This window comes from Aythya ferina (genome assembly GCF_964211825.1).
Source record: "Aythya ferina genome assembly, chromosome: 29".
NCBI classification, from domain to species: domain Eukaryota; kingdom Metazoa; phylum Chordata; class Aves; order Anseriformes; family Anatidae; genus Aythya; species Aythya ferina.
In genome coordinates this window covers 1,211,216-1,233,874 of record NC_140326.1, presented here as the reverse complement: position 1 = coordinate 1,233,874, position 22,659 = coordinate 1,211,216, and the positions used below count along the sequence as shown (strand labels likewise).

General features: G+C 49.1%; 1 protein-coding gene and 6 pseudogenes across 7 annotated transcripts; 4 read left to right on the top strand and 3 right to left on the bottom strand.

Moving 5' to 3' along the window:
- The first annotated feature begins 4,464 nt into the window (after positions 1-4,464).
- On the top strand, positions 4,465-5,322 carry LOC311424925 (scale keratin). The gene has a single exon (XM_084500447.1). It carries the CDS (start codon positions 4,476-4,478, stop codon positions 4,950-4,952), a length of 477 nt encoding a protein of 158 aa, XP_084356573.1. The 5' UTR covers positions 4,465-4,475; the 3' UTR covers positions 4,953-5,322.
- Positions 5,323-7,077: 1,755 nt separating this feature from the next.
- Positions 7,078-7,645, bottom strand: LOC311424922 (scale keratin pseudogene; annotated as a pseudogene). The gene has a single exon. The product of its transcript is annotated as a scale keratin pseudogene (transcript).
- Positions 7,646-12,204: 4,559 nt separating this feature from the next.
- LOC311424921 (scale keratin pseudogene) lies at positions 12,205-13,049 on the top strand (annotated as a pseudogene). The gene has a single exon. The product of its transcript is annotated as a scale keratin pseudogene (transcript).
- A 2,941-nt stretch (positions 13,050-15,990) lies between these two features.
- On the bottom strand, positions 15,991-16,474 carry LOC311424972 (scale keratin pseudogene; annotated as a pseudogene). Its single transcript has one exon. The product of its transcript is annotated as a scale keratin pseudogene (transcript).
- A 446-nt stretch (positions 16,475-16,920) lies between these two features.
- On the top strand, positions 16,921-17,998 carry LOC311424967 (feather keratin 4 pseudogene; annotated as a pseudogene). Its single transcript has one exon. The product of its transcript is annotated as a feather keratin 4 pseudogene (transcript).
- Positions 17,999-20,086: 2,088 nt separating this feature from the next.
- Positions 20,087-20,772, bottom strand: LOC311424998 (feather keratin 4 pseudogene; annotated as a pseudogene). Its single transcript has one exon. The product of its transcript is annotated as a feather keratin 4 pseudogene (transcript).
- Positions 20,722-22,459, top strand: LOC311424955 (feather keratin 4 pseudogene; annotated as a pseudogene). The gene has a single exon. The product of its transcript is annotated as a feather keratin 4 pseudogene (transcript).
- Positions 22,460-22,659: the final 200 nt, after the last annotated feature.

Here is a 22,659-nt window from a genome sequence, read left to right as displayed (position 1 = left end):
ATTACTTTCACTATATTTTGCAGTCACTCTTGCATTGTCCATGTCTAAAAGGCTGTTTTATGCTTGTTTTATAATAGCAAAAACAAAGCAGAGTAACCTGAATACCAGTGAAGCTCATGTGGTAAATTAGCTGGAAAAAAAGTAGCTGGAATAACAACTCTGGGATATTGATTTGTAACTTGTTTCAAAATGCAATAGCTAAAATTGTTCTACCAGTATGCTGAGCCTCCTATAAACACAGATTAAAGAAGGCATTCCCTGCCCTGAAGTGCTTGCAAAGTAGTTTGAGAGTCACAGGGTAGGTAAAAAGATTAGTTCCCAGATGTGAACCTGGTATACTCAGCTACAGCTATGTCACTACTGCAGATAAGTGTGTTGGGGTCTGAGCACTTCAGAATGAATATGACCATAGGATTCCATCTAGTCTCCAATAAAAAACATGGGAAGATTGTGACTCAGTACCTCCTGTGAAATTTTTTTTTTTTTTCATTAGAACTATAATGAACCATAGAACCATAGAAAATATTAGGTTAGAAGATATTCCTGAAGGTCATCTAGTCCAACTCCTTGCTCAAAGTAAGGACAATGTGAAGAGTAAGTTAAGATTTCCTAGTTTCATCTCTACATTCTTCAGACAATATTTCTGTATCCCTTCTGGGTAAGCCTGTCCCCTCAAAATATACATACATTTAAATAGACACATATAAAAAATGTACATGCAAATTCCTTTAAAAATTCCTATTGACAAGAACAACTTTCTGCTGAAGTTTTGGATGCTGTTTTGCTAGCTCAAGTTTGTATTAACAGGAAATGACCAATTTTGAAAATCCTAACTTTACCACTTTAAACTTGAATATATTGATGTCCAACACCAAATCAAAAAAAAAAATCACAGAGAAATAATCCAACATTATTAAGAATCTTAGTACATTTATGGATGATTCCATAAATATTGAATTAAAATAGTCTGCAAAAACATACTTCGATTTTAGGAAAGAGATCACATAGAATGATACTTACCCTCTTCACAGGGGAGAATAAAGCAAGCAAAGCGGAATGAAGAGCACTGGACTAGGAGAGTTTTTATACAATTCCCTAGATGATGGGGATCACCTAAGGTACAATTTGTGCATATGCATAATTGGGGCAAACCCAAAACTAATGTGACACATAGGTCCTTAAAGTTTTGCTGACTGTTGGTTTGAACTCTCATGAAATATGATAAGTGCATTTCATCACAATAGTCTCTTTCATCTCAAAAGATTATATATAATATTAATTCCTGTTATCATTCCATTCACATCCTTGGTGTTACAACAGGAATAACGCTAATGCTTTCCGTAGCTTCTCCATTATTAATGGCAAAACATGGCTGCTTAATGTGCAGCTCATCAGCGCTGTGGTCACCCAATGTGCACATGTTTTTCCATTAGAAAACTAGGTTATCTGGAAATAAAATGGAGTTAATTGGAGCAACTTTGGAGGTCATCATTTTTTATCATTTGCACTTTCAGCTTCTCAACATGAGCCCAATATGACACCCAAAAGAAAGCATCCTAGGGGTATGCCGCAATAGAGACAGAGGAATCCTTTGCATGGATTAAGGCTGATCGTTGACAGAATTGGAACAACCTGAGAAAAATGTGTAACTGAAAATGACAAATCTACACTGATTTTATGGCTTATGAAATCATGTATTCTTTCTATAAATTTGTATTTCACTTTATACTTCTTTATTGAAGAAAACAGTCATGAACTGTTTATAGCAAGGACACTAATGACCTTGAATTATGCATTTTAATGTGATGTAATTTCATAATTGCTAGGCACCTAGATCCAGGTACATGTCATTAATTTAATTGTAAGAAAGCATTCTTAAACTATTAGTGGATAGTTTGCAGCATTTGAAAAGACTTGTTCCTTGGAATCTTAGAAATATTGTCCAGAAAAAGTTCTAACCACTTCAAAGGCTGAGAAACCCACCTCATAATTTATGGTAATCTATGGCATAGAATCTGCAGTATTAAAATAGCACATCTGTAAACAAGGGAAAAAACAGCCTTTCTGTTGTACGATATGTTCCAGGCTCATAATTGTTCTCTACTTGGAGAAACTGCCAGCTCAGCCTTGTTCTAGAGTTGTGGCTCACAGTGTATCACAGATCATGGATTCCTGAGAATCAGTCAATAATTCAAAACACTTCTGTCACATTTCATTTATTTCACCTGTGGATCCATTTGTACTGAAAAAATGTATGTTTCCTTGGGCCTATTAAACATTCTCAGAAACCATCTTGGTTATAACCATATTAAACCAACAATACCTGGAAAAAAATCTCTTTGGCATTGCCAATCCCCTTGTAGGTTTAGTTAAATTCAGAAACTCATTCCATATTTTTCCCTCCTATTTGCTTTGTGAAATTGTGCAAACTTCTCCCCAAACATTTTTGACAGAGAATCCAGCTGTCTGAGTGACTGATGGAAAGAGAAACACATTCAGGTGGTATTTGTATGAAAAGAGCTCCCAGCACTCCAAAACTCAGGATTTGGCAGTTTTTCTGCTCAAATTTCAATTTCTACACAAGCCCTATCCAGAACACTAGACTGAAGCAAACCTTGCAGGTGCCTGGAATTGTTGCTGCTCTTCAGAGTTGAATTGTCCCCTTTTTGGCCAAATACTACTGCCCCCCACAGGTGCCGAAGTCCCCACCTGTGGGTGGGGAAGCTAAGCATGCGGAAACCACCTCCAGCCTTCCTACACATTGAATTGACAGTCTTTAACTTCTGTTCTGGCAGGCTGTAGTGTGAATTAGATGTACTTAAACAAAAATCCTGTCCATGACAGCAGTTTGTTGTTCTGATAAATCCATGAGACACTCTCCAGGCATTAAGTTAATACAAGAGGAGCCAGCTTAATAATTTCTGTTGTAATTTCAAAGAAGTGACTGGAATAATGCCAGATATTAATTTTCCACAACAAGTCAGAAGATGAAAGAATTCTCTGTCATCTAATGTAATGTTTAGGCCCTTTTACAAGAGAATTTTGAAAGGTCTTATAAACTGCAATGATGAGCAAAGCAATGTCATCATTTTGATGGGTTACACGTGTTTGACAATGGGGCGGGCAACCAGTGCTGATCTTGTACCTCCAGCTGCTCAGATAGAATATAAAAACTCTTCTCTCTCATAGCTCTTCCAAACATTTCCCTTGACTTCTTGGTGACTCAGGTAAGGCTGTTTCTTCTCTATTGCTATTAGTGTATCTTTTTATTGCTGGTTTTAACTTCACCATCCATATTGTCGAGTGCATTGACACTGCATTGGGATAGAGATCCTAATGTCAGCCTTGAGCTTGTAGATACGCTTCCTTGGTGCATGAGGCATTGCAGAGGTACTACCTCAAGGTCAGAAACACTGGGACATGCACAGCGCTACCCTGATTGCAGCGCATTTACCCTGTTGCAAAGTTTGTATGTTGTGAGGTTCAGCATGTAATATGGACATTACCGGTGCAGACATCCATCCAACTTGAGATCAACAAGCTATGCATCTGAGGAAGCTTTCTGAGTTGTCCTGGTACAGAAAAGCTTCTGTCTGTCCTTTTGTCTTTCCTTTACCTTCTCACTTTCATGTTCTTCCTCAAAGCCTTGCTAGGGTGTTGCAGGACACAGTGAGCAGAGAAGAGTAAAAACGTAACTTGAGAAAATAACTGAATTTATAGGAGAAAATGTAGACTAGATTCTGGGGTCTACAGAGGAGTTCCTTTTTGTCCTGGGACTAGTAATTTCAGAAGAGTGTTTTGAAAGACATTAGGGCCGACACTGTTGATTCTGTTGATTTTCATAATGAAATCTTATGGCTTGTATCAGTGCAGTGGATGCCTAGGTGGAAATTGAGCTGATAATGCTACCATCTGTCCTTTATTGTCAGGTCACATACCTTTGTAAGCAATCCAAGCAGGGAAAACCCCATAATCTGTGTTCCAACAACTCTCAGCAAAATTGGAATGAGTGAGAAGAAAAAGCTACTGTAATTAAGTTATATATAATAGCCACATCTCATGTAGACCTGATGAACCCAAATCTGGGTTTTCCTACTGACTCATCAAATGACATGGAACAAAGTCACTTTGCTTCTCATTCTCAGTTTTATGTGTGGACATACATTTAAGTTCTCTGCTGGATCATCACGAGGGACGATAGTTACAGAGTTAGACAAAGTTTCCCATTTACTTTTCTAGATGTGAGCTCTGTTTTTATAGAATTTTCAAAATTCTTTTTCAGAAAAAGAAGATTATGAAATAGAGCAAGCTTACAAATGGGAAATCAAGCTATTTATTCAAACTCCTATACTCATTAACTAAATCCAAACTTCTATAACTATTGTTCTTTTCTATAACTATTGTTCTTTTCAAGTCTTTGTCTTCCACTTAGTCCCATTATCAGTGTGTGTTTTGCAGACCTCCATCCCTACAAGATGTCTTGCTACGATCTGTGCCCCACCTACAACAGTGGTATCAGCTGCCCCCAGCCCATCGCTGACAGCTGCAATGAGCCCTGTGTCCGGCAGTGCCCTGACTCCACGACTGTGATCCAGCCGCCCCCCGTCGTCGTCACCTTCCCTGGCCCCATCCTCAGCTCCTTCCCCCAGGATTCAGTTGTGGGATCCTCCGGAGCACCCGTCTTTGGGGGCTTTGGGGGCTCCCTCGGCTTTGGGGGCTCTTCCCTGGGCTATGGGGGTCTGTATGGCTCCGGGGGCTCTTCCCTGGGCTACGGGGGTCTGTATGGCTTTGGGGGCTCTTCCCTGGGCTATGGGGGCCTGTCTGGCTATGGAGGCTCCTCCCTGGGCTACAGGGGCCTGTCTGGCTATGGTAGATCCTTTGGTTCTGGCTATTGCAGCCCTTACACCTACCGGTACAACAGATATCGCCGTGGAAGCTGCGGGCCCTGTTAAATCATGCAGAAATATCCCATGTGAAGAATAACCAGCAACTCAGAGATACAATTTTGATCCACAGCAGTGGTCTCAAAAGAGATATTGTGAAGTCACGATCAATGCAACCTGCTGCAGTGGAGCTGGGAGCGCACAGCACATCTTTAATTTCTTCGCTTCTATTCCTGGTCTCCTTATTTCTTCCATGTATGTGTATAGTTGATGGGGTAAAATATGTAATTTCTACTCCTATGAAATTGCACTTTGGTGTCCAACTGAAGAATAATTATGGATGGACCTGTCTGCACTCTAATGTTTATGCTTGGTATTGTGTAATGCTTTTCTGTGAATGTTTTTCTCATTAAAGTGATCCTTCTCTGCATCAAAGAAATCAACTTTTGGTTGTAATTTCTGCTCATACAGATAAAAGTTTTTCCCTCTAAACAGGGAAAACTCTGAAGAGAGAATCTCCAATCTTTACATTTTATAAGCTTGAGAAGTACAGCTGAAGTGATGCAGCCATTAGTGAAGATAATCATCCTTTTGCTGCACAGGGTGCACACATTTGCAAGCAGAAATCCTCCCTCCCCAGCTGGCCTGGCTTACAATGACAATAGAATGTTTACAAAATAGCTACACTAAACCTCCGTCCCCTAATGAGCCACTGCATGATCTTCCCTGATTATAGTAGCAGTAGAGACAGGGGCTTGCCTGAGCAGGATTTGAGGCAGATTATGGGAGAAATGGGGCACATCTCAGGCCCTCAGGTGGGAATGATGCTCCTGAGTGGGAATGAATTTAGGGAGGTGGGAAGGTACTAGTGCAGGTTATTGAGGTGGGGCTGCTGAGATGGGAGAAGACAGGAGGAACTGCACCAAGAAGAGCCCTCCAGAGGAATGTGGGCTCTCTCATCCATATTGGATGAGAAATATCAAAGGAAAGGGTAGAAGGTCAGGAGAAGTTGTAAGTCAGAATTGTAGAATAAGTGGGCTGAAAATATGGGTTCCTGTTGAAAGGAGCTCCCATATAGGAGGAACAGAGAAATACTGTGCTGAGGATGCATATATGGGTTTATGATCTTTTACTGCTGTTCTTCCTAGCAAAGATGAATTAGTTGGTGGTGTGACTGTATGGAGAAACAGTTGTGTCCCACCTCTCTCCCTCCCCCCAAAACAAACAAACAAACAACCCTCTAATATTTTAGTTTTCCTGAGCATATAAAAAGATCATTAGCCACACTTCAAGCTTAAAAGCTTCATTGCACTGCACTGCCTGGAAAACATTATTTCTTTAAGGGTTTGACAGAAAGTTAACTTAATTTTCTGCAACATCTGTCCTGATGACAGAGTTTGAGTGGTTGAGTGAGCACCTGAAGTTCACAGAGACAAATCAAAAACTCGTCTGGAAGAAGTTATTAGTGAATTCTAATATCTTTAGGAAAGCATTTAAATTCAATAATCTATGGTTTCATTTTTCTAACACTGCTATTCTCTAACTAGTAGGTGTACTACTTTAATCTTTCTGGGAGGCCGTATTCTTAAAAATATAAATTTGTATTTGAAAAATTGAGAGATTACAGTAATTCTTTCTGTACTTCTTTCAGTCCCTGACCATTGCAGGGGGGTTGTACTTATATGATTTTTAACATCCCTTCTACCCCAAAGCATTCTATGATTCTGTGCTCAGTGTTTGCATGCTGCTCTTGTACACTTGAAATCCTTAATTTTCTTACTTTCAGGATGTGAACAGGCTGTTACAGGCTTTTCATCAGACAAATAATTAGAGTAAAAACATGAGAAAAGAACACCCAAATGTGGCAATTTTGATGCAACAAACTTTTAATTAAAGTGAGAAAAAGAATACATTTCCAGAGTTTCCAAGAGGTATGAAACTGGTCTCCAGCCAAGGATACGTTCACATGATTGGTTTTACTTCCCATGTCTTAGTTGATGTTTTAAAGAAACAGGAACCATTATCTCCAAGTTTTTGTTACATGTTTATCCTGGGCAATATGGAAATGCAAGGGGAAAAGCAAAAGCACTGGATCAGAAAATGAAAACAGAGTTAAGGGGGAGAAATTCAATCAGGGCTGAAGGAGCACAGCTCCATGGTCTTAAACCAGAGCAGTGAATCCTTGGAGGTCTTCAGTTGTGACCCGGTCTGTTGGTTCTCACATGAAGGGAACATTACTGCATGATTTAGCAGGGCCCGCAGCTTCCACGGCGGTTTCTGTTGTACCGGTAGGTGTAAGGGCTGCAATACCCAGAACCAAAGGATCTACCATAGCCAGACAGGCCCCTGTAGCCCAGGGAGGAGCCTCCATAGCCAGACAGGCCCCTGTAGCCCAGGGAGGAGCCTCCATAGCCAGACAGGCCCCCATAGCCCAGGGAAGAGCCCCCAAAGCCATACAGACCCCCGTAGCCCAGGGAAGAGCCTCCATAGCCAGACAGACCCCCATAGCCCAGGGAAGAGCCCCCAAAACCTAGGGAGCCCCCAAAGCCCCCAAAGACGGGTGCTCCGGAGGATCCCACAACTGAATCCTGGGGGAAGGAGCTGAGGATGGGGCCAGGGAAGGTAACAGCAACAGGCGGTGGCTGGATCACGGCCACGGAGTCAGGGCACTGCCGGACACAGGGCTCGTTCCCGCTGTCAGCGATGGGCTGGGGACGGCTGATGCCACTGTTGTAGGCGGGGCACAGGTCGTAGCAAGACATCTCGTGGGGTTGGAGGTCTGCTAAACATGGACATTTATGTTAACATTAGAGAAATATCAAACATTAGATTATGATGAAACTGTCCAACAGGGCATCAGTAATACATCTGAGAAATAAACATCTATTACTATTCTTTTTTAGCATTGTAATTTGGGGTCTGGTCTTAACTTTAAGATAGTAAAGTGATCTACTTTTCAATTGTGATTTATTTATTTATTTATTTATTTTTGCAGGTAAGTTAATTTCAATAGTATAGCATTACTACTAGTTGATAGTTTCTACTTAAGTTGGATCTTTAATGCTACTAACTCAGCAGAACTCTGTTGAACGCAGACAGAATTATGGCAATGTGTACGAACTACTTGTTACATCCTAAAATACTATTATGGAGTCATAGATAGTCAAGAAAATCTCTTCAGCAGTAAGATGCTAGAGGTTTCCAATTAAAAACTGCTTAAAATACCTCAATGTCCTTTTCTGAAACTTGGCTTCACCAGTGCCCCATAATGAATGAAAAAATAAGCATTATTTTCAGAAGCAAACAATTTACAGATCACTGACAGCCTGGAGGTCCTGAAGAGGACTTGGTTCTAAGTTAAAACTAGGAGATTCAGACAACAAATTATTTTTTGCAGTTTGAGAGAAATCAGACTTACCCAATTCACAAAGGCAAGCAAAGCAAGAGAAGTGGATAGAAGGACCTAGTGGAGAGAGCTTTTATACAGTTTCTTCAATTGCCTGGGGGATATTAGGCATCCCGTGCTTGAGTTCATAATTAGGTACCAACCCAAAATTGTAGGACACGTAGTTTCTCTAAGTGCTGAAATTGTTTTTGCTTTTTGTTTGTGCATTGCAGACACTTCAAACTCACGCATAGCGTGACATGCACACTCTACCGCAGGCCTCACCATTATCTCTGGGAATTATTTTTTATTATTCCATTGCTCTTTAGGGGAGGAAGTGAGCTGACTCGACTTATTTAAGAGTCCTGCATTATTACGATGACAGGAGTACAGTAATTTCTTTTGTAAAGTTACAGGTCTTTTAGTGTAATCAATTCAGGTGACAGTACACCTGGAGACAAAATGGAATTTCTTTTAGGAGCTCACATAAAGGCTAGGGACTTTCTGCAAGCTTAGCACTTCTATCTCCAAATATGCATTACAAGGCAAACGGGGTCAGAAACAGGAATATCTTTTTGTGACTTTTGGAGAATTTTCTACTAATTGTCTGTCTTTCCTGTGAACAGGGAAATATTTCAGCTGGCAATAACAAGTCTCTCTGGAAACATATTTTTTTCTTTTCTTCTTCTTTTTTTTTTTTTTTTTTTATTTTCTTGAAGTTTCACTTTCCTTTATATTTTTACATTTTCTTTTTCCATTGCTATTTGTGAGGGATAAGTATCTAGGAATACAGGAGTACAAGAACCAAGTAAATCAGTTGTTAAGTTGTAAATACTGAAAGGAAGTCTAGTGCTGATACAATATGAAGACAGAGACTATCATTCAGTGGGCCTTTTTTTGGTGTTATTAAAAGTTCAGTTAACATACGCAGATTTCTTCTTGTGTACCAATGTATACTTTAATAAAAAGAAAGTTAGTTTTTATTTTATTTTATTTTATTTTTGAGAAATAAAGGAAGATCCAAAAAAGCGTTATAACCATGAACTGACTACATGAAAGACCCAGGTGACCTTAACTTACTTATTTTAATGTGATATTTTAATGTGACAATCTCTCATCATAGGGGGTGTAAGCATCTAGGCATACTTTTTATATAATTATGACGCAGTAAATACAAGCCAGTAATGTCTGTGAGGTATTTGAAAATCCTTTGCAATGTCCTCATAAATCCTTGGGACTTTTTTATTCAGTATTACAGTTCAGGAAATCTCCTTATGCATCTCCAGTGTTGGAAAAGCTCATAATTTAGAAATAATATGTGATATGAAGATAACTATGTTGATAATTACGATGATTACGATAACCATCATAATGATATGGTATTAAAATAATGCCATAAAGAAAGAAACCTCAGCAAAAGCCAGTCTTTGCTTTTCCAAGTGGATTCCCGGCTCATAATTGCTCTCTACTGAGAGGTGCTGTCAATCATGGTTTTTGTTGCAAGATCAGCTGTAGACCAGGATCAAGGACTCCTGAAGAGCAAGCTAAAAATTAAAGGAATTTCAGGCAAATGTACCCTTTCAACCTTGGAGATCAAATTGAGCTGAATTTTTTGAGTATCCCACTGTGCTCATTTCAGCTATTCACTGGGAATCTGTCCATTTAAATGTTGCTTCAATGATACTTTAGACACTGATACCTAAAAGGTTGTGTTATTTCCTATTTGAAATACAAGTGAAATAAGAGCAGCATAATGTCCTTTAACAACAGTGAACAGTCTTTGATTTACACAAAAGGTCTCAGCAGTTTTGAACAGCCAAAGAGAGCCTGTTCAATGTCACAGCAGATATGCCAGAAGAAGGACAGAGGTAAAATGGAGAAGATGAGCAGACAGGATACCAGGATTCACGTACCCTGGGATGAATCCACTGAATTGTTAACGCTATTGGTCTATGGCTTAGGCAGCCTGTAACTCTGAAATCTCACTTCAAAGCTCTCCTCTTCACTTGCTTTGTCACAAATTAGGATGTTAATTCAATGTGCATTTTGATGATTATTATTTTAAGCTCTCCATCCTTAAAAATATAAATATCTCTCTCTTCATAACCAAATTCAGCTTTAAGCTCTAGTCTGAAGGTCAGGTAAAATGTGAAGACTGTTTAGGACCTCTGCCACTGGGTGTTCAGGGATGCTTGCAATATAGCTTGATTCAAAGAGTACGGAGAAGCCTCCATGGATTGCAATGTGAACTTTATCACATCTCAGAAAAAAACACCAAGCACACAGAAAATATTGCCTGCCTTCCTGAGGATTTAGTTATATTATTAATTTATTTATTTTATCCTTAATAAGAAAGAAACCTTGTGTAAGGTATTTGGTAGAAACAACTCACAACAGGTTATTTCTGATATATCATCATCATATGAGAGAGCAAAAGAAGAATTAACTACGTATAAGCAGATTAATACATGGTGCAACTCCAAAGAGGATAGAAAACTAATATTAATTTCACAAATCATATTTTATGATGAAAGATGCATTAATTTCACCCATCACTGTTATAAATGAAAGACCCTTGTGTGATGTAATGGTTGTGTTATGTTACATGATAATTGGAATCAAGTAATAAACAAAAACAAAGCAAAAGAATTTCATCACTTTGTGGAGGTATCAATACAAAAAAATGTTGTGTCAGCTAATTACCTCTACATTCACAAAACCTGCCTCTCATCCCTCAGGCAGTCCGCAGTGTATAAAAGCACTCTCCACTCAGGGTTCTTCCAACCTCAGCTCTTTATTCGTTCTTCTCAGTGAATTTGGTAAGTCTGAATCTGCTCTTTACAACTATTATACCTCTTTGCTATACAATTTAATTGTGGATGGTCTCTTCAATTAGTACTAGTAGATAAAATTTTAGATGAAAAGATAAAGTTTACATAAATTATTCTCAGGGTTATGGATAGGTTTTCCACGTTCAGGGCAGGCATTTAATTTCAAAATCAACCAAAAGTTTCTTGAAATGGCATTAAAAGTTCATTATCAGTTTACTTCCAACAGCTGAAGAAGTGATGTGACTAGTTAAATATGCATTCCTCTTTTCTGTTTGTTTATATGTGTTTCTGGAAATAAAACTTTGAAAAAGCTTACATCTTCATGGCTGATGGGAACATTTTCAGCTTAGAAGCAGAATTTTCATTATATACAGTTTATTATAGATTGCTCAAGTTGCTTTTACATTAATTCAAGATAAACAGGCATGAAAGCAATCAGAGATCAGGCACTGAGTTAGAGGAAGAAACAGAAAGGAAATGAGAGATGTTGAAGGTGTGCTGTTACAGATTGATTTAACAAAGAGAAAGAGGGGGGTCACAGAGAGAATTTAAGGACTGGCAGATGAACAGATGTTTCTTGGTGTTAAAGAGGACAAGTCATTAAGGGTGAGATTGGCAAAAGAGCCCAGAGCTCAGTATCAAAACAGTGTTGCTAAACTAATCATAAATCTCAGTGCCCTGTTTCAATGTTTGGAAACTGGAAACAGTAATGTTTGCAATTCCCTTGTAATGGTCTCATCAAACAAGTTACAGAGCAAATATGAATAGGCAATGATTTATAATCTCTGTTTCCACAAGGCTCAGCACCAAGGAGATCAGTGGGTAAGATGAGCCAGAGTCATGAAATCATGCATAACACGAAACCTGGTTCTTGGGAAGTCCAAGTCCTTGCTGATCCAATGACTCACCAAAGCATCTCGGCAAATAATTTTGCTACTGCTTCAATTTTCAATTCTATTACACATGGGTAAATTGGTCTATCGCAAAGCACTTTTGTCCATGGAAAGGCAGAGAACTCTGTAGTGCTTTTAGGTCTGCAAAAAAATGCATTGTGCTTACTAAAATCAATATTTGTATCTTGAAGGTTGACCTCCATCCCCATAAGATGTCTTGCTACGATCTGTGCCCCACCTACAACAGTGGCATCAGCTGCCCCCAGCCCATCGCTGACAGTGGGAACGAGCCCTGTGTCCGGCAGTGCCCTGACTCCATGGCCGTGATCCAGCCACCGCCTGTTGCTGTTACCTTCCCTGGCCCCATCCTCAGCTCCTTCCCCCAGGATTCAGTTGTGGGATCCTCTGGAGCACCCGTCTTTGGGGGCTTTGGGGGCTCCCTAGGTTTTGGGGGCTCTTCCCTGGGCTATGGGGGTCTGTATGGCTCTGGGGGCTCTTCCCTGGGCTATGGGGGTCTGTATGGCTCCGGGGGCTCTTCCCTGGGCTATGGGGGTCTGTATGGCTTTGGGGGCTCTTCCCTGGGCTATGGGGGCCTGTCTGGCTATGGAGGCTCCTCCCTGGGCTACAGGGGCCTGTCTGGCTATGGAGGCTCCTCCCTGGGCTACAGGGGCCTGTCTGGCTATGGTAGATCCTTTGGTTCTGGCTATTGCAGCCCTTACACCTACCGGTACAACAGAAACCGCCGTGGAAGCTGCGGGCCCTGCTAAATCATGCAGTAATGTTCCCTGCATGATAGAGAACCGACAAATGAGTGATATGACCTCGATCCTCAACTGGGCTCCTGAGTAAGGAGCAGAACATCAAAACTTTCTGCTTAATGCAGTGGAGTCAGAATAGCTCCTTAAATGACCTTCTTCACTTCTTCTCATCTCCTTTTCTATCACGTGTTTCATCTCCTCCTGTTTGCCCTTACTAGTGTCCAACTGTGTGACTCCTCCAGTGCTGCCCCCCCCAGGGCCCTTTCTTGGCCCTGGGCCAGCCAGCGCCTGGCAGAAGCCTGAAGGAAGAACGCCTCTCTGGAAGCCCTAGGCACCACCGGCCTGCCTGGGCCTTGCTCGCGGCTCTGTGCTTGTGTCCTTTCCTGCCTTGACAATAAAGCAAGCCTGCATCCAATGCCTGCCTCTCCGCCTTTCCTTCCCAGGCCCCGCGGGGGCTCCAGGGCTCCCTCCGCCTGCACATGGCCCCTTCGCTCTCCCAGCCCCCCAAAGAGCCGGGGCGCCCTGGACAAAGCCCCTGGCAGCCCTGCCTCCCATACTGAGGGCTATAGCCCTGGGGAAAGCCCGTGACCCTGGCACCTCTGCCTCAGATGGTCCTACTGCAAAGGAAGCTCTGTGCGCAGTCTTTCTTTGCCACTGAGATGAAATTATCATCTTTCATCTCCCCTACACTAATTATTCTAGCTGTCAGATTTGTTTAAAGTTGGTAGAGTTTAGTGATGGCATTCCTTTTATTTTTACCTCATCCTAAATGATTTCTAGAAATCTTCTCACTGTGTTCTCATACAAAGTAAAACCCTGGCCTGAAGTTCTGTCAGGTTATATTCAGAAAAGGAACAATAGAAGGAAGATAAACAACGGGATACAATTATTAAGATAAGTATCTGATGAGCAATGATCAAGCTCTACTTCTTTTTTGTTAATCACTGCTATGATAACAGTTGCCTCAGGGAAGTTCTGGCCATGCCTCTGTACGTCAGCTGGGTGAAACAAGTAGAAAATGAACTAATTCTTTGCAGGGGGTTTAGGTATTACTTTGCAGACTCTTTCAAAGAAATGCTGCATCCATGAACCTATGATTTCTTGATCTCAGCCCTCTGTTGGTGTTATGGAGTAGCAAGCCAGACTTTAATAGGTAATTTCACTGTCCTCCAAAAGTATCTGGGTATATCCGGTGGCCCTGTGCTATATGTAGTAACGAGTTGAAAACAAAAGAAGCCTGACTATCATATTAATGAATCTTGCTTTTATTTTAAGATATTATGTATTTATTAGGAACATTTCAATGAAAAAGGACCCTCACCAAAAGTCTCTCTCTCTCTCACCTGTCTGCTCAGTTTGCAACTCCACCTGCCCTCCTTGTCCTAGGCTTTTAGGTGAAGGCCTGTAGAGTGCTGGGATGCAGCTGGAGCCTGCAGGGCTCAGATGAGAGCACAGCTACCGGCAGAGTGTGCCAAGGATGGGTGAGCAGCCCAGGCATCTAGGGTGGAGAAGGCCTCCTTCCTTTTGGGTGCAAGGAGATGGCTCTCCATTTCTACCACTGCTCTCCAGTCTCACACAACTTGAAGGAAGGGCACTGCTGCCAGGATTTTTCTGGAACTCAGCAACCATTATCCTGCCTTGTGCCACATTAGCCCTGCATCTCCTCTGCTCGGGCAGCTCTTGTGATAAGCAAAGCCCTCTTTCCTCCCAAAATGGGGGTGACTGATTTCCTCTCTGTTTTTCTTCTCAACACCAGGATCCTCATTCTCATGCAGAGCCTACAAGAGCTACTTTGGTGGTAAACACCTGAGCACCGGCTACCAAATTTTCAATTGATTAGATGAGACAGTGACAGGCAAAGTATCAGCCAGTTCCTAACTAGATGCATATTGTGTTAGACAGCAAGCACCTAGCACAAGATAACAAGACTGGTGAGAGCTATTAGCTTCCAGCTAACATGATTGCATAGCTTTTATATGGGCTGGATGCATGTTCAGAGTGAGTTCATGTCTGGTTGCAAAACAGGACATACACACTGAGAGAAAAGCTTATGGTTGCAAAACAGGACATAGACACAGAGAGAAAAGCTATCTCTAATGTTATATGAGAGTTAGAGGAATGGAGGGAGGTTACTGGTTCATTACTTAAAGCTGTCTTGGAAAACCACTAATTATATCTTTGCATTAATGACATTGGCACATAATTTGGGAGCATTTCATTTTACATGCTGTTAAGATAAAGCTGACTGGCATTAAAAAGGAGAGAATCAAACTTAAAGACTGGAAAAGCAAGAAGGTTTAATAGGTGGGAGTAAGAGTAACGGAATGTTTTCAGTAACACAGCACAACGCCATGCACCTGCTGACAATGGAAAAAAGATTCTGGTGTAATACAGGCTATAGTCAGAAAGAAAAAACAAAAGAGGAAACACTATCTGCATAGCAACAAATAAGTGATGATATGGCAAAAGTCAAGCTCCCTAATCCATATCAATTATTTCAATTGCAACAATGGAGTAAGAGAAATATTCTTCTACCACTTACGAAAGAAAAAAAGGACATCCCTTAAGCAGAGTATATACGATATAAATATAAAAAAAAATAAAAACAAAGGAGCAAACAAACAAAAAACAGAAGACAAAATAGCTCTTCTCTCATTGGTAGAAAAAAAAATCCTGGTAAAATATAGTAATATAAGAATTTCCTATTAATCACACTTCATCAGCCAATAAGCCTAAGTAATGAGGATCATCAATATTAAGAACAAAATGAGACGGAGGGAGACAGAAGTGGATTCAGGAAACCTTTATTGTGCCCGGCACGGCAGGAGAAGTGGACAGAGAGCTGGGGCAGGAGCGAGCGAGGCTGGCTGTGGCGTGTCGGGGGGACAGAGGATCTTCTCCAGAGCGTGGCTTCTGGCTGCGCAAGCCCCGGCGGTGTGGAACTGCAGCTCGGGAGGACTTGGTCCATGGGCCCCACAGGCCTTGAAAGGTCCCACTCTTGCACAGAGAGCAATAACAGGGGGCAGAAGAGCAGAAGAGCAGAGGGCGAGCTGGGCACAAGGCCCTGGCCATGGAAGAAGGAGGAGTAGAACAGGGCGTGAGAGGCCGAAGGGGCCGGCACGGCCAGCTGCCCAAGCCTTGGCTGGAGCTGCAAATCCTCGGCGCACCACAGCGCTATGTACCAAAGAGCCCAGCCATGAGTCAGGGATGCTGGCAGGGGGTCTGTGGCACGGCATGGCTTTAGCAGGGCCCACAGGTGTCCCACAGCTTCTTGCTGTAGTGCGGCAAGAGGTAGGGGCTGTAGGCGGGAGAAGTGTAGGGCCTGCCAAAGGTGCAGAGGCCCCCCGAGCCCTGGGTGGCCCCCGCGCCGTAGAGGCCCCCCAGCCCCAGGGAGCCCCCAAAGGCGGGTGCTCCGGAGGAGCCCACCACGGCTTGCTGGGGGAAGGAGCTGAGGATGGGGCCGGGGAAGGTGACGACAACGGGGGGCGGCTGGATGAAGGCCGTCGAGTCGGGGCACTGCCGCGCGCACAGCTCGTTGCAGCTCTCAGCGATGGGCTGGGGGACGGCGACGCTGGTTTTCGGCGGGTACAGGTCGTTGCAAGCCATCTTGGTGTGAGAGAGCTGAGCCTGCAATGCAAAGCCCCCAGGGCCGGTGCTGTGAGTGAGGAGATGCCCTGGCAGAGCAGGGCCCGTGCCACAGCCAGGGGACTCCCTCCTCAGCCCGCCCCGGCTCTCCACGCCTGCTCCCTGCGTGCCCACGGCCCTCGCCTGCCCCCACAGAGCCCCTCTGCCCACAGCGCGTCCGGCAGAGCTCTGGTGGCCAGGGAGCCCCACACCGGCCCCTGCCCGCCGAGGCCCCGCCACCCACCCTTTTCCCGTGCAGAGCCAGGCAGGAGCGGCGGATGCCAGCGCTTGCCCAGGACCACGCTTTTATGGGGGCCGGCGAGCGCGGGGAGGAGCTGGCCGCGCTGGGGGCACGTGGCCCGTGGTGGCCGAGCCCCAGCCTCCTCCCTGCGCGCCACGGGGCTGTTGTGCTGACGCCGGTTCCTCGCCAGCCCCCACCCGCTCCCTCAGCCCCTGCAATTACCCCGCTCGGACGCTCGCCAGCCCTCACCTAATGGGCAAATTAGCCCCGCTACCGTCTCATCCCCTGCGTGCCTAAGAGGGCATGCAGTGTGACACAGGCGGGCTGCCAGCACCCTGCGTGCCGCAGCTCTTCCCCAGGGGCTTGGTCTCAGGGTGGCCGCGTGCGCGCTGTGGAGAGCCCCAGGGCAGAGCGGGGTCGTGGCGCTGGGCAAGGAGCAGCCACACGCCAGCGCCTCCATGACGTACGCACTGCAGTTGTTATCTCCAGAGGGGCGAGGTGACGAAACGCCAAATCAAAGGCGCTCCTCTCGGGCACTGCCTGCTCAGCACCACGCATTTGGCCTGCCAAGCGGAAAGGGGAGGGAAGCCAGCAAAGGGGCCTGTGCTGGTCCGGACAGGGGATGCTGACTCAGGGAGGGCAGGAGCAGGACAGCCTGGCCTCGGCAGGAGGGAGTGCCGCCTCTGCCCATTGGCCCAGCGGGCGCTGCGCAATGGCGGGGCCTGGATAAAAGCTCGGCCTGCGCGGGGCTCTCGCAAGCACTGCTCTGACCGCCTTCTCCTTGGGGAACAGGGTAAGTCTGCGAGCGCTTCTCCTCCTGCCGCTGGCCCCTGCCCCTGGCCCCTGCGCCTCAGCCTGGCCAGCTGCCGTCTACTGCTCCCTCGCATCGCACTCTGTGCCCTCTTGCAGAGCACCGTCCAATCCCGCAAGATGGCTTGCTACGACCTGTGCCCACCGAAAACCAGCGTCGCCGTCCCCCAGCCCATCGCTGAGAGCTGCAACGAGCTGTGCGCGCGGCAGTGCCCCGACTCGACGGCCTTCATCCAGCCGCCCCCCGTTGTCGTCACCTTCCCCGGCCCCATCCTCAGCTCCTTCCCCCAGCAAGCCGTGGTGGGCTCCTCCGGAGCACCCGCCTTTGGGGGCTCCCTGGGGCTGGGGGGCCTCTACGGCGCGGGGGCCACCCAGGGCTCGGGGGGCCTCTGCACCTTTGGCAGGCCCTATGCTTCTCCCGCCTGCAGCCCCTACCTCTTGCCGCGCTACAGCAAGAAGCTGTGGGACACCTGTGGGCCCTGCTAAAGCCATGTCCTGCCCCAGACCCCCTGCCAGCTGCCGCGACGCATGGCTGAGCTCGTGGGCACGGGGCGCTGAGGAGCGCTGAGCATCTCCAGCCCCAGCCAAGGCCTGGGTAGCTGGCTGTGCTGGCCCCTTCGGCCTCTCGCGCCCTATTCTACTCCTCCTTCCTCCATGGCCAGGGCCTTGCGCCCAGCCTGCCCTCTGCTCTCCCGCTCTCTCTTCCCCCCTCCTGCTCTCCACAGCAGAAGCAAGACCCTTCAAGGCCTGTGGGGCCCATGGGCCAAGTCCTCCCGAGCTGCAGTGCCGCACCGCCGGGGCTTGCACAACCAGAAGCCACGCTCTGGAGAAGATCCTCTGTCCCCCTGACACGCCACAGCCAGCCCCGCTGGCTCCTGCTCCAGCTCTCTGTCCACTTCTCCTGCCGTGCCGGGCACAATAAAGGTTTCCTGCATCCACTCCTCTCCCTCTTTCTGTGTTCTGAGGCAGGAAAGCAGCCCTGCGGGGCGTAGTGGAGGCTCCGGGGGAGGGCACACGCTGGTGCTGGGAGGCCCAGGGCATTAGGGCAGAGAGCAGGAGAGGTGCTGGCAGTTCTGCTTTGCCTGGCCTTCTCCGCCCGGGAGCGCGACCAGCTCTGCCAAGTGGCGCTGCTCCGCAGAAGCGAGGCACCGTCTCGGGCAAGAAGCGCAGAGGAAGAGTCCGGAGAGCAGGGATGGCTGAGCGCTGCACACGGTGAGTGCAGGGCCGGTCCCTTGCTGGAGGGCAGCCTTGCAGAAATGGCCGTGGGGCTGGTGGCCGCCCAGTGGAGCAGGAGCCAGCAACGTGCCTTGGGGCCGTGAGCGCTCCCCCCTGCTCCTGCTCATTGGCAATAGGGTTAGCAGCAGCCGTAAGACGTAAGGACGCTGAGCATGGGTCGCCCCCTCCCCTTCTGTCTCCCCCTTTGTGGCCCCAGGCTGAGGTGACACCTCTTCCCAGGCAAGCCTCCTGCTGGCCCTGGGATTAAGCCCATCAGTGTTAGCACAAAGCCCACGTGCTGGATCCTTGGGTGTGGTGACGCCCGTTAAGGAAGAGGGAAGTGGCACAGCTCAGGGAACACTGGCTATAAAACGAAGCGGCAGCAAGCCCCATGTGGCACTCAGGCTGGAGCTGCTGCTGCTGCTGCTGCTGGCTGGCTGGCTGGCTGGCTGGCTGGCTGGCAGGAAGAAGCCTCTGCTCCCTGGGTGCTCAGGGCTGCCTGCGGCGTTGTCTTCTTCCTTGGAGTAGAGTAAGTTCTTTCCGGTCAAGACTGGCTCTAGCCTGTGGTGCTGGTGTGGTGGTGATTAGTAAGGATTTGGCAGAGGGTCCGCATGACTGAACCGTCTAGGAAATGCAAGAATGCTAGATAATAAGGAAGCCGAGCTGGTTCCTAGAAGTTTGGTTGGACTGCAAGCTGTGCTAATTGTATAGAAATTGCCTGCTAAAGATAAGCTCTGCTAACTGCTGGACTGTGAGGGAAAAGCTCAGAGCTGAACGGTGCCCTGGGAGAAGTTTGGCTTGGCTCTTTGGGAGAAGCTCTTTCTTCAGCTACAGGAGTGTGTAAGCCCGGGAGCGGGCTGGGCAGAGAAGTGTTTTGGACAAGGCTTAAGCTTTGTTCAGGTGGCGCTGCGTGGAGGCGGCAGTTGGCGTGCTGCTGCTCCTGGCTCGGGGTTCCCCTCTGTTTCAGGACCTTGTGTGGAGCGTCTGGAGGCGGCCCTGCTGGAGGCGGGGAGCAGGCTGCTTCCAGGCAGGGCCCTGGGAGATGGGCTGCAGCCCTCAGTGTGGGAGGCAGGGCTGCCAGGGGCTTTGTCCAGGGCGCCCCGGCTCTTTGGGGGGCTGGGAGAGCGAAGGGGCCATGTGCAGGCGGAGGGAGCCCTGGAGCCCCCGCGGGGCCTGGGAAGGAAAGGCGGAGAGGCAGGCATTGGATGCAGGCTTGCTTTATTGTCAAGGCAGGAAAGGACACAAGCACAGAGCCGCGAGCAAGGCCCAGGCAGGCCGGTGGTGCCTGGGGCTTCCAGAGAGGCGTTCTTCCTTCAGGCTTCTGCCAGGCGCTGGCCGGCCCAGGGCCAAGAAAGGGCCCTGGGGGGCAGCACCGGAGGAGTCCCGTGTCTGTGAAGAGGAGGAGGAGGAAGGACGAGGAGGAGAAGAGGTGGCACGGGCGTGGCTTTAGCAGGGCCCACAGGTGTCCCACAGCTTCTTGCTGTAGCGCGGCAAGAGGTAGGGGCTGCAGGCGGGAGAAGCGTAGGGCCTGCCAAAGGTGCAGAGGCCCCCCGAGCCCTGGGTGGCCCCCGCGCCGTAGAGGCCCCCCAGCCCCAGGGAGCCCCCAAAGGCGGGTGCTCCGGAGGAGCCCACCACGGCTTGCTGGGGGAAGGAGCTGAGGATGGGGCCGGGGAAGGTGACGACAACGGGGGGCGGCTGGATGAAGGCCGTCGAGTCGGGGCACTGCCGCGCGCACAGCTCGTTGCAGCTCTCAGCGATGGGCTGGGGGACGGCGACGCTGGTTTTCGGCGGGTACAGGTCGTTGCAAGCCATCTTGGTGTGAGAGAGCTGAGCCTGCAATGCAAAGCCCCCAGGGCCGGTGCTGTGAGTGAGGAGATGCCCTGGCAGAGCAGGGCCCGTGCCACAGCCAGGGGACTCCCTCCTCAGCCCGCCCCGGCTCTCCACGCCTGCTCCCTGCGTGCCCGCGGCCCTCGCCTGCCCCCACAGAGCCCCTCTGCCCACAGCGCGTCCGGCAGAGCTCTGGTGGCCAGGGAGCCCCACACCGGCCCCTGCCCGCCGAGGCCCCGCCACCCACCCTTTTCCCGTGCAGAGCCAGGCAGGAGCGGCGGATGCCAGCGCTTGCCCAGGACCACGCTTTTATGGGGGCCGGCGAGCGCGGGGAGGAGCTGGCCGCGCTGGGGGCACGTGGCCCGTGGTGGCCGAGCCCCAGCCTCCTCCCTGCGCGCCACGGGGCTGTTGTGCTGACGCCGGTTCCTCGCCAGCCCCCACCCGCTCCCTCAGCCCCTGCAATTACCCCGCTCGGACGCTCGCCAGCCCTCACCTAATGGGCAAATTAGCCCCGCTGCCGTCTCATCCCCTGCGTGCCTAAGAGGGCATGCAGTGTGACACAGGCGGGCTGCCAGCACCCTGCGTGCCGCAGCTCTTCCCCAGGGGCTTGGTCTCAGGGTGGCCGCGTGCGCGCTGTGGAGAGCCCCAGGGCAGAGCGGGGTCGTGGCGCTGGGCAAGGAGCAGCCACACGCCAGCGCCTCCATGACGTACGCACTGCAGTTGTTATCTCCAGAGGGGCGAGGTGACGAAACGCCAAATCAAAGGCGCTCCTCTCGGGCACTGCCTGCTCAGCACCACGCATTTGGCCTGCCAAGCGGAAAGGGGAGGGAAGCCAGCAAAGGGGCCTGTGCTGGTCCGGACAGGGGATGCTGACTCAGGGAGGGCAGGAGCAGGACAGCCTGGCCTCGGCAGGAGGGAGTGCCGCCTCTGCCCATTGGCCCAGCGGGCGCTGCGCAATGGCGGGGCCTGGATAAAAGCTCGGCCTGCGCGGGGCTCTCGCAAGCACTGCTCTGACCGCCTTCTCCTTGGGGAACAGGGTAAGTCTGCGAGCGCTTCTCCTCCTGCCGCTGGCCCCTGCCCCTGGCCCCTGCGCCTCAGCCTGGCCAGCTGCCGTCTACTGCTCCCTCGCATCGCACTCTGTGCCCTCTTGCAGAGCACCGTCCAATCCCGCAAGATGGCTTGCTACGACCTGTGCCCACCGAAAACCAGCGTCGCCGTCCCCCAGCCCATCGCTGAGAGCTGCAACGAGCTGTGCGCGCGGCAGTGCCCCGACTCGACGGCCTTCATCCAGCCGCCCCCCGTTGTCGTCACCTTCCCCGGCCCCATCCTCAGCTCCTTCCCCCAGCAAGCCGTGGTGGGCTCCTCCGGAGCACCCGCCTTTGGGGGCTCCCTGGGGCTGGGGGGCCTCTACGGCGCGGGGGCCACCCAGGGCTCGGGGGGCCTCTGCACCTTTGGCAGGCCCTACGCTTCTCCCGCCTGCAGCCCCTACCTCTTGCCGCGCTACAGCAAGAAGCTGTGGGACACCTGTGGGCCCTGCTAAAGCCATGTCCTGCCCCAGACCCCCTGCCAGCTGCCGCGACGCATGGCTGAGCTCGTGGGCACGGGGCGCTGAGGAGCGCTGAGCATCTCCAGCCCCAGCCAAGGCCTGGGCAGCTGGCTGTGCTGGCCCCTTCGGCCTCTCGCGCCCTATTCTACTCCTCCTTCCTCCATGGCCAGGGCCTTGCGCCCAGCCTGCCCTCTGCTCTCCCGCTCTCTCTTCCCCCCTCCTGCTCTCCGCAGCAGAAGCAAGACCCTTCAAGGCCTGTGGGGCCCATGGACCAAGTCCTCCCGAGCTGCAGTGCCGCACCGCCGGGGCTTGCACAACCAGAAGCCACGCTCTGGAGAAGATCCTCTGTCCCCCCGACACGCCACAGCCAGCCCCGCTGGCTCCTGCTCCAGCTCTCTGTCCACTTCTCCTGCCGTGCCGGGCACAATAAAGGTTTCCTGCATCCACTCCTCTCCCTCTTTCTGTGTTCCGAGGCAGGAAAGCAGCCCTGCGGGGCGTAGTGGAGGCTCCGGGGGAGGGCACACGCTGGTGCTGGGAGGCCCAGGGCATTAGGGCAGAGAGCAGGAGAGGTGCTGGCAGTTCTGCTTTGCCTGGCCTTCTCCGCCCGGGAGCGCGACCAGCTCTGCCAAGTGGCGCTGCTCCGCAG